The 11,360-nt window shown below is 55.1% G+C and overlaps 1 protein-coding gene across 1 annotated transcript in view; it reads right to left on the bottom strand.

The window, feature by feature from the left end:
- Positions 1–1,189: 1,189 nt before the first annotated feature.
- Positions 1,190–11,360, bottom strand: part of SLC12A3 (solute carrier family 12 member 3) — a 34,846-nt gene continuing 24,675 nt past the window's right edge. Inside the window, exons 23-26 of the mRNA XM_011217768.3 lie at positions 10,518–10,604; positions 7,465–7,600; positions 6,646–6,713; positions 1,190–1,673 (exon numbers count right to left, since the gene is read on the bottom strand). Coding sequence (XP_011216070.1) covers positions 1,532–1,673; positions 6,646–6,713; positions 7,465–7,600; positions 10,518–10,604 — 433 coding nt within the window. The 3' untranslated portion in view covers positions 1,190–1,531. The remainder of the gene's footprint in view (positions 1,674–6,645; positions 6,714–7,464; positions 7,601–10,517; positions 10,605–11,360) is intronic.

The raw sequence follows: 11,360 nt of genomic DNA, 5'->3' as shown, positions 1-11,360 counted from the left end.
TGGTTATCGCAAGAAGGTCTGGCCAGTTGTAACCTCCCAACATCCCACTTGCATGCTGCTGGGGCGTGTCTTAGAGCTGAAATGCCTTTCCAGGGAGCCTCGCCCACCAGCACTGGACTTCTCTTAATGAACATTCTGCTCTTGCGTCCTAGCTTGGTGGGTGCAAACTCTCTGGGAGTATCCAAACACCCTTACCTGAGCAAGGCTCATCTTCCCCAGGTTCCTTCTCATCTCTGACCCCTATCTGAACACTCACCCCCACCACAGCTCCCACTGCCTCCATCTCTTGCTCCTTCCTCCTCCCCCATTCTTTTCCCCAGCCTTGGGTGCAGTGTGGACCTTTCTGATCCTTTGCAATCTGGCCATCTTTATGCCCGTTCTCTGCTTCTCCATTCCTGACCCACCAAACCTCCACCCTCCATCCCCAACCAAACCTGAAAGTCAACACCCTTCCATGAGATACCCTGAATCTTGCCCCTCCTTTGAAGCTCTTTCCTGACTGATCCCCACCATCAGTACCCCTCCTCCCGTGTTCTGTTTGTTCCCTTTCCTTCTCCGTGGGATATGCTGGGGAAATGGCAGTGATGCCCAATGCAGCCTTTCTGCAAATCCTGGGTCACTGCCCATTTGTGGACTGCAACCAAGATCAAAAAGAGAAAAAGAGCTATAACAAAGAATATCAGCGCATGACACCCATAGTAAGTATTGTTTTGTGACATGTTTATAATTTCAGTGTGTGTTTAAGTCTCAACATAAAAGATGTTTCTTACTGTGGGACGCAGCCTAAACAGGTTTAAAAGCCCCTGGTCTACCAAAGAACCAACTCTAATGCTGAAGATACATTACTGAAAGTGAAGAGAGTGAGAAGTGGTTAAAGAAATTTGCATCGTGGAGTCTCAAAGGGCCCTGTGATTCCTCCTTGTAAGGGCAGCAGGGGGACGCCCATCATCCTGACTGGGGGCCTAGAAACTGCCACACTCACACTTAGCACTCTGACTCAAATTTGCATATAAATCAAAGACTGGGGGCTTCTGGGCCCCTCAGTGGGTTAAGCATCTGCCTTCAGCTCAGGTCATAATCCCGGGGTCCTGGGATCGAGCCCCACATCACCATCATCATCATCATCGGGCTCCCCGTTCAGTGGGGAGTCTGCTTCTCCGTCTCCCTCAATCCCTCCCCCCTGCTCCTGTGCTCTGTCTCTCTCTCAAATAAATAAATAAAATCTTTAAAAAAAAGATCAAACACTGAAATCTTAATTTGTTGTAATCAAGATCAAAAGAAAACTTAAAAGGAAAATGGATCCACCAGAGAATTTTCCACACACCTTCAGCTGTTACTTCTCTAGCCCATAAAAACAAGCCTAGAGGACATGTCCGATGGGAGCGGGGTCCAGCCAAAGTCTGGAAATCTACCAGCTTCTTCCGTCAGATCATCAGAAGCTTAAAGTATAACAGGACACGAGTCTTGCCCCCCCAGACCGGCGGATGTCCCAGGCACCCGCGGCTTTGGGCAGACAGGGCCCAGCCTGTAGTTACTGGCAGTAAAAGGTGAGCACGTTTTCCTGGTTCCCTCGGATCAGGATGACCGGAGGTCTGAGGTCCTGGGACAGCGTCTCCAACCAGGCCATGTACAGCGAGCTCGGGCATTTCCCCTTCCTCCCTATAGGCAAGGTACTGCAAGGCAGGAAAACACAGCAGATGAATGCTTACCAGAACCCTTCCCCACACCCCAGCTCATGACTTGCTTTCTGACCAGGAACTCTGTTTATTCACTCCTTCAGCGCTCCTTCTTCCTAGCCATCCTAAGAATGACCTACTGCTCTCCTTAAAACATGACTCCAAATGTACCTTCAGTCACAAAGCTGGTGTAAACAAAGCCACGGCCTGTAAGACTCACATGATCTGGTCTCCACCAACATCCACAACCTCACCTCCTTCTACCTTTGGCCTCGCTTACAACCCTATAGCTATAATGGCTTTATTTCCATTCCTGGAAAAACAAATGGGAAGCTTGCTCCTGCCCCAGGGCCTTTGCATGTGATGTTCTCCCCACCCAGAAGGCAGTGCCTCCTGCCTTCCACCTGGTTGGCTCCTTCAGATCACTCAGGGCTTGGCTCACCTGCATCTCCTTCTCGGATTCATCCCCTTCCAGAGCGTGCTTGCTGTCTCGCTTCATCATAGCACCCTGTTTCATTATCCTCACAATCCTTCCCACTCTCCAAACCCTCTTTTCATTTGTTCATTTGTTGTCTGTCTCCCCCACTAGACAATATGTTTGGGCCAGCTCTGTCTCGCTCACTATCTTCTCCCTGCGCCTAGAACACAGTCTGCTACAGTGGGGGATCTCGCCCCCCCAGGCTGGCCGCTAGAACCATGCCCGCCTGTGGCTACCACTATGTGATCTGCTCACACGTTTCAGCTGAGTGTCCCTGTCCTGCCTTCTGCCATGTATGCGAGGCCCTGGGAGCAGCAGTCCACCCTTGCTGTGGGAGGGCCTCTTGTCCACACAGCAATGCCATGCAGATAATGAGGTGCCCTGGGGCTGCCTTTGGGCCATGTCATCACGGCTGTTTCAGGAGGTGACTTTCTCACCATCTTGCGATTCCAAAAATGCTTCAGGATGACCGCAGCTGACCTCTTGACTCCAGGAGAAAACAGTATCTCCCAGGCCCAGTGGGCGGGACGTGAAGTTGGGGCTGCCCTTTACAGTCTGTTTTCCTACAGGACATCCCACTGTTGCATCTGAACTTCAGACAACCCTGGGGAACGGGGCAGGGCCTGCAACGCTGGCATTCTCCCCTGCCGAGGGCACCGGGCAGGAAGGAAGGTGCTGAGCGACTCTGGGCTGCAGAGCCTGGGCTCCGGCCTCAGGGAAGCTGCGGGAGCCGCACTTTTGCTTCTCGGCCACGTGGCCGGGGCAGATGGCTTGCTGCCTTGAGCCTCTGTTTTCTCTTCCCTGAGCTGAGTACGCACACACCTGCCTCACGGCTGTCGGTGAGCTCTAAGGAGGACAGAGCTTACGAAGGGCGCCACGCAGTGTCCGCACCTGGCAAGCACCTCCTCACGGGAGCAGCTCTTGTCGCACTAACTGTGCTCTAGCAGCAGGAAGCGACAAGCTGGCGAGCGGCAGAGCTGGGACTCCAACCAAGGTCCTGGGATTCTCCCACCCCCTGCCTCTGCTCACAGCGACCCTCACTGAGAAGGCCAACAGGGGGCCCTGGATACCTGTCCCTTGCTTAAAATTCCATCCTGGAAGATTCCATTGGGACCANTCTCCCCCCCCCCCCCCCCCCCACTTTAGAGAGCAAGGTCCCCGGGGTACGTCGGTGGCACAGCTGGTTGAGCATCTGACTCTTGGTTTGGGCTCAGGTCATGACCTCAGGGTCATGGGATCAAGCCCCGAGTCAGGCTCCATGCTCAGCAGGGAGTCTGCTTCTCCTTCTCCTCTGCCCCTCCCCCTGCTCTCTCTCTCTCTAAAAAAAATAAATAAAAATATTAAAAAAAGAAAAGAAAGAAAGAAAGAAAGAAAAGCAAGGTCCTAGGGACGGTGGAGTCCACAGGAACAGGGGTATCTCATGAAGCTGGCATCGCCCTAGTGAGAACATGTTTGTGTCTGGTGACTCTCAAGGAGAAAGGGAAGTGGAAAGGCCAAAACAAAACTTTCCTGATTTCACAGTGATGCTGAAATTTCGCTTACATTGTCAACAAAGCCTCCGGGAATGCCTACCTCACTCTCAGGCACTGAATTCAGAAATTTCAAAGGCCATGGGGCACGGGGGGGGNGGGGGCTGGGGGCTGCATTCTCAGGGGCAGGGGACTCCCGTCGCCCCTGCTCTGGCCTTTCAAGCCTCAGCGTCATGTCCCCTTCCCCAGCGGAGCCCATCCACCCGTCCACCCGTCCGAGGGACAGGCTCCCTTTGCACTCGGCCTCGCGCCAGCCAACGACACTCTGTGTGCGCTGGCCCCTGTGAATCTTCAGAACCAAAGCCGCTCCAGAACAGGGAAACTTTTTGTTCAGATTTGCATCTCTCGGCCACAAAGAGAGGCAGCCTTGGCCTTAACCTGGATCCAAGGCTTCAAAACCCAATCCCCACTTCACGGCTGTGGGATCCTGGGCAAGTCGCCTGACTCCTCTGAGACTCAGTTTCCCTCTCTCCAAAATGTGTGTGCTGGGGGAGGGACGGGGGTAAAACAGAGCCATTGCACAGAGTTTTGAATACTAAGACCCCATGAGTCGAGTGTGGCTCACTCAATAAAACGCAATGTTGATTATTATTATTTCAATTATTATTTGCTTTTGAGGTGGGTGTCTTTATAGGAGAAGAGAGGGGTCGAGTCCCAAAAGGGAGACTAGGAATAGGTTGCTCGTCTAGGCAAAGGTTGTCGGGGTGGTTTATTATGTTCTAAGGCTGGTTTATCAGCTGTGGGGGTGAAGCTGACCTCAAACACAGGCCATTAACCAGATAACTGCTGTCGGGCAGACAGCAAACAACCAAGTTCTGCCCCAAACGTGCTCTAGAAAATGGTCTGAGTACGCTCTTCAAGATGCTGGAAAGTGTAATTTTATCTTTCCTCCCGAGGCGGGGGAAGGATTTCTTCTTCCTCAGAATTTCTGGGGAATGCAGTTTCCTGACCCCACCCCAGGCCCTGATCTGGGAGGAACTGAGGAATCTGCCAAATCCTGGTGCCGATGGATGGACGTGACCCTCGGGCCGAACCTTTAGAAACCCTGGTGGGCATGTCTCCGGGTTGGAGATTGGCAACACCGAGGTGCAGCTGTTGTGCCCTCCCAGCGAACGTGCCCGACAGCCGGGGCGCCTTTGGGCGTAGCTGTAGCTGGTGCCGTGACCATGGGGTGGGATGCCGTGTGTAGGCATCTCTCTGAAGTGACTGGACTTGGGGTGCCTGGGTGGCTCAGTCGGTTAAGTGTCTGCCTTTGGCTCAGGTTGTCATCCCGGGGTCCTGGGATTGAGTCCCACGTCTGTCTCCCTGCTCAGCGGGGAATCTGCTTCTCTCTTTCCCAATGCTCTCTCTCTCAAATAAATAAGTAAATAAATCTTAAAAAAGATAATAAAGTGACTGGACCCATGATTTTTTGTGTTGGCTACTCCCCCAAAGGCTGGTGGGTGGGGACTGCCTTTCCCTCTGGGGTCCGGGGGATAGGGGAGTGGGACGGAGAAAGTTCCAACAGGTGCTTACCTCCCTGGGTGAAATTTCTCATCTTATGTCTTGAGAGACTGACTTATTTTAGTGGCAAACAAACCTAAAATCATAGCATGTTAGACTGAACGACAACCTTGGAAATAATTAGGTTTGACCCTATAATCAGGGACACTGAGATGCCGGGAAGTAGGATTACGTGCCCAAGGCCGCACGGGGAGCAGAGACAAAGCGCAAACCTGTTTCTCTGAAGGGGGCTGGCACTCACGAAGAGACAGTTTGGCACAGCCCAGGCACCACACCCAAGGAAAGGTCTGGGGAGTCATCCTGGCATGAAGCCACTGTCTGGCACACTGACCCGGTCCACAACCTAGGCCGACCTTGCCCTAGGAACATTCTCTGTGGCCTGTTGGCCAGAGGCTCGCAGACAAATGTAGCCCTTTCTCTTCCCACAGTTCCCGCATCAAGGAAACTCAGCACTTTCTTTGTACCCAAAATGCTCTCCCTAAGAGCCCCAGGGAGCACTGCTGGGGCAGAGCCAGCTTCACGGGTGGCAAGCTGTGTGGTCACATGCCCCCCCCAACACTTAGAAGGGTCCCTTGCTGGGTTCCATCTCCCACTGCTGCCATCTTGCCATTCCTAATAATTTTGGACAAGGGGCCGCACATTTTCACTTGGCACTGGGGCCCCTCAATGGTGCGCTTGATCCTGGTTTCAGGGTATGAGAAAACAGGTTCTGCAGGCTTCCGGGCCAGCCTGAGGAATTCCCAGGCGGCTAGCCCGCAGGAAACGTAAGCCAGGCCAGTTAGACGCCTTGCCAAATCCCCGCATTCCCTCTGAGCTGGGGTCCCTCCGGGAGAGGGGAGACAGAGGGCCTGGCTCACCACGTTCTTCCTCCCGGCCTCTGGGAGAGTACAGCCACTCTGGGACCCTCTGGGCCACGGCCACGTGTCACCTCACCTCCCACCTCCTCAGCTTCGGCCCAGAGCTGGACACAGGCAGCAGCGGCCGCGGCCGGAGGGCCCGTCAGGCGCCGAGCCCCGCACGGCGAGCCTCTCCTTCTGCTGCTGCCCAGGCTTGGCACGAACAGCAGCAGGGGTGGCCCACAGCCAAAGAGGGCTGGGTGATTCCCAAACAACCAGGAATCGATTTTCTTCTGGAATGAGCGGGGTCCCCCTTGCCAGGCTGAGTTTGGCAGGGAAAGGTGGCAGATGAGGGAAAACGGTGGTAAGGGGAGTCGGTGAGGCCTGAGACGTGTGAGGTCCTAGGCCTCTGCCAGATGGCACTCCGGTGAGGGGTGCCGAGGGGAGACAGGCCCAGCCACGCGCCAAGAAGCCACCTGGGCTGTGTTTCCTGGAGCTTTGGGCCCTTCCACCCACAGGGGAGGGCTCAGGTCCTCAGCTGGGGCGCACCTCCTGAGCCCCTGGCCAGAGTGGACATCCTGGGCCTCGGTGACAGGCTTCCCCTCCCCCCAGCGGCTACTTACATGACCACCAGAGCAGCGTCCCCGGAGGAATCCTGCAGAATCTCGTTCAGCCTCACCTGCCGGAGGGACTGGAGCAAGAAGAAGCCACGGGGTCACTGCCCACATCCTCAGGAGTGGTCCCCGACAAGCCCAGGGATGTCTTTTAACATTTCAGACCAGATGCACAAATTGTTCCCCCTCAATCATTACAGACTGTCCTTCCTCCGAGATGGAAGGGGACCCTCAGAGTAACAGAGTGCCAAGTCCACCTCCTTGGGAAACCCTCCTTGGCTTTCTTTGCCACACCTTATTTCCATGACTTGGGGGGGGGGGTTAGTTGGGAGAGAGAGCACCTTCCGTGATGTGCGGTGAGCTGGGTCCAAATCTCAGCCCTGATAGCTCACGGCAGAGAGAACCCGAGCAAGGCACGTGGCCGCCCCGAGCTTCACTGTCTTTGCTGTAAAATGGGTATGATCGTCCCCTCCCCAGGGGAATGTGGGCAGCAGTGAGGGAGATAACCCAGGCAAAAACACACAGTCGAGGGTCCGGCACACGGAAGGCACTGAATTCCTTCCACCAGACATAGAGGGGAGAGGGAGTGCTCCCGCCAGTCCATCGCCACAGTGGGGCGTGACTCATGCCAAGAACGGCTCTGAGTTCCACAGCCGGTTTACCCATCATCTGTGGCTTGAGGAATCCTCAGGGGCCAGGGCGTGAAGGAGGGGGATGGTCAAGGGGAGGGTGTTAGGGAAGCTCAGGACCGATGGCGCACGGGGCCCTGACCCAGAGGAGCACCTTGACCCCCACCCCACCTCCGCCAGGCCCTACTCTCTCAGGTACCTTGACTCTGTTCTTGTTAATCTCCTCATCTGAGATCTTCCAGGGGCAGTCCCGCCTCATCTCCATGACAGTGGCCTCGTCCTTGAAGCCGTCATTCAGGCGGAAGGGTGCAATCATGTCCTCAAATCGCTTGGTGCTTGGGACAGAGAGAGCAGGTGAGACCGGGTGAGACAGCCCAGTTTCCAGGGGAACCAGGTCCCCTGAGAGAGATGGAGATGGGCGCCACAGGGACACACTTTTCTGCCGCCGTGGTTTACCTCGAAGCAGCTTCCAAGTAGAAATCAGCACTGACCGCTGGGTCTGGCATTCCACCGAACTTCTGCAAGTTGTCCACAACGCCTGGCCCGGGCTCCACCTCCACCCACCTGACCGTTCCCTGGGTAGTTCCTGAGCATTAACTATCCTGTGCCTGGCTCTGCTCACACACCAGTGAACAAAAAACCCTACAACGTCCCCTATCTACGGAGCTCACCGTCTGCCGGGCAATAAACAGACAAGTCTAGATCACAGGCTTTATGAAGGCACAACTGAGTACCAGGACAGGGAATATTTGGGGCAAGGAAGGCCTCCCTGAAGCTGAAGGATGCCTGTCTTTCTGAAGCCAGCTCTGCACAGGACAGCGGGTGCCGGAGCACACAGAGCTGACGGTGCAAAGGCCCTGAGGCAGAAGTGTGTTCGGTCTCTTTGAGGAGCAGCAAAGGAGGCAGTATGGCCAGAGCAAGGCAAGGGCAGAGGACAATGGGGTGAGGTGAGGACACAAAAGCGAGAGCCCAGACCACGAAGGCCTTTGCTATTTTCCCCGAGTGAGATGGGGAGCGGTTGGAGGCTGTTCTGTGTGACTTGACTCACAGGATTAAAAACAGAAATTCGGACTGGTTGGCCTTCAGATGAAGGCCCCTGCAGCCATATGGATGGAGGAGCTCACACTGGGGACCGAGTCAAGAGAAAAAAATCCAGGGCCGAATCCCAAGGATGCTGGCAAGTGTCGGTCAGCAAAAGGAGGACCAGCCAGCTATTGGAACTGAAAGAAGGGTCGCTGAGGTAGGAGGAATCCTGTGAAGGGTGACATCTCCGAAGGCAAAGGAAGAGCTGTCTCCAGAGGGGTCGCTGTGTGGGATGCCACGGACAGGCAGAGGAAGATGTGCCCAGAAACGGGCTCTGTGGTGAGGCGGAGGCCAGTGACGAGGCCAGCAAGGGGATCTCCGGGAGGAAGTGGCTGCATAGCCTGTGGATCTCTTTGGAGAAGTTTGGCGAAGGAGAAGAGAGCGGGCCAGGACGTGGAGGCAGAGGAGGGCCAAGGCAGGGGGTTTTGAAGATCAGGGCTGCTGGTTGGGGTCTGTGGGCTTGCTCTCGAGCTCCTCCCACCGGGAATGTATTCGGCTGCCTCTGTTCCAGGAGGCCTGTCTCAAGCCTTTGCTCCTCCGCCAACAGAGACAGCCTGGCCGCATGCTCTCGCGTTCTCTCCCGCGTTCTGTTGCACCTCTGACTCCTGTTGTGGCTCTGGACTCCCTCCAGCCTGCACTGGGGCCGGCGTAATCCCTGGCTGCCTGAGGGGGTGAATGACTCCTGTCCCCGCGGCTCATGGTAGGAGCCGATATGCCCATCACCGCGGACTAGCTTCTTCCCTCTCCACGTAGGGGGAGTATAAGGGAACGGTAAGAGGTCAGGATGGGCCTGACTTTCCTGAGGGGGTGCAGTGCTGGAAAACTTCACATGCATGGATTTGCAGAAAGCAAGCCTGATTATAAATGTCTTCGTTTCAGACTAGGGAGTTGACTCATTGAGCGAGTCGTCATCCCTTGCGACCCTGCCATTGAACTTAGCTACAAGCTCACACGGGGATTTGCTTAAAGTCTATGAGCTTGCTGGTGCATCAGGGGAGAAGGGGAGTTGTGGCCCAGACCCTTTAACGTTTCCCCTACTCCCAGCACCAGTGTGTTCACAGAAATAACATCAGGGGCTGTAGTTGCCATGATTCGGCCTCAGGGCCTTTGCACCTCCGGTTCTGTTTGCTCCAGTACCCCTCCGCCCCGAGGAAGGGCCGTGCCTCTGTCATGGCCCCTGCCTCCAGCCGTGTGTTTCTTCACACGTGACTCTGCCAGCCCTGGTCATGGCCAACTGGAGCAAAGAAAGAGGCTTTGCTGCAACTACTCCCTTGGCTCTGCGGGAAGGGATGAGCTGGGCCAGTCACAGCTCCTTTTTTAGGAACTTCAGTGAGTGACGCCAGGCTTAGAGGAGGAAGCAAGCCTGCGGGGGGGCCGAGACCTCACGAAAATGTCAAGAGCTAGAGCTCAGAAGCCACGAGGAGGCTGAAGCCTTCGATCCAGCATTTACTGAACACTGACTCGGGGCTGGATATTGTGTTTAGCACTTTACACACTGTCTTTAAGACAGTCGTTCTCAAAGTGAAGGGCCCGGACCAGGCCCTGAGACCTTGTTAGGAATGCAGGTTCTCGGGCCCCACCTCGGACCTACTGACTCAGAATCTTGGGGCGGGGCGGGAGGAGGGGTGCTCAGCAAGCCGTGTTTTCATAAGCCCTCGTGTGCTTCTGACCCGGGCCAAAGTGTGAGAATGACTGCTTTATGTCACCCTTCAGGGTGTTGGAGAAAATTTGGAAACTTATGAGCAGCAAGCAGTGGGAAGTGTGAAGCCAGGGACCCCCCTTCCGCCCCTCCCAGAGGTCCGTGGTGTGGGTGGGGGTGGGGTCCCTTGAGGATGAAACACCGGCCTTGGCTCCAGTGGCAGAACAGCCGAGACTTGCACCAGCTTTAACATACTTGCTCTAAGAAAAGCACAAAGGTGAACACTCACTGTTCTCCAGCCCAGGTGTGTTTCTGGCAAAGACCAGAGCTCTGATATGCAAAGGAAAAACCAGAAAGAACAGGAAAACAAGGGGTGCGAACTCCTCCCCTTCCTCTTTCCTCCCCTGAGCCCTGTCTAGGTGGCTGCAGGAAGGGAAGGATAGCGAAAGGGGCAACACGCAGAGGGAGGGGTGTGCAGGGGATAGAGCTGGCCCTTCTGCCTGGGAAGTAAGTCCACCCCGAGAACTTACTGCTCAGCCCGCGGCTTCTGGTTGATGTCGGGAAGGACGTGAACCTCGTGGAATCCCAGTCGGAACTTGCTCAACAGGGAAATGATCCTGGAAAACAGAGATTTTTAAATATGTATTCTTCCATTCAGTGGATTGTACTTGGTACTGTCTACCGCGGATCCAGCAGCGAATACAGCAGATCGAACCCTGGCCTCAGGGAGTTTACGTTCAACCCGGGCAGGGGCGGACAAGAGATGAATGTTAATAACGGAGGTCAGAGGATGACAAGTGATAAGGAAAAGCGATGGAGCAGTATTTCCCCAAGTACCTGGCGGCCATCTCTGGACTGGCACACCTTACATTTTAACGTCTGTGCATCGGCCAGGGACCTTGGTACAGTACAGAGTCTGATTCATCTGGTCGGGGGTGGGGCCTGGGATTCTGCATTCTGACCAGTTCCCAGGTGATGGGATGCCACTGATCCAGGGAGAACACTAGAGGAGCAGGGGTCTAAGGGATGGGAAGGTAAACCACAGGAAATTGCAGGGTGGGCTGTGGAAAGAGATGACACCCATGAACGAAGTATAGAACCAGGAGGAGCAAGCCACATGGTACTGACTTCATATGCAACAGGGGAGGAAACACCGTCTGCGGCTAGTGGCAGTCAGGGAAGGCTTCCCAGAGGAGGTGGCAGTCTAGCTGGAAGGTGCATGGTGTGCAAGATTATTATTATAGGCCAAAGGGGCTGTGGTGGGAGCGTCTACAGTGGAATCAGCCAAGGAACCTTCTAAATAATACACCTGCCTTAGCTCTAGTCAGTGCATCAGAATCCCTGGGCGGGACATGGCTTCGGGGATACCGCAG

Source organism: Ailuropoda melanoleuca, chromosome 12 (assembly GCF_002007445.2).
Source record: "Ailuropoda melanoleuca isolate Jingjing chromosome 12, ASM200744v2, whole genome shotgun sequence".
Classification (NCBI taxonomy): domain Eukaryota; kingdom Metazoa; phylum Chordata; class Mammalia; order Carnivora; family Ursidae; genus Ailuropoda; species Ailuropoda melanoleuca.
This window is presented reverse-complemented; position numbering and strand designations above follow the sequence as displayed.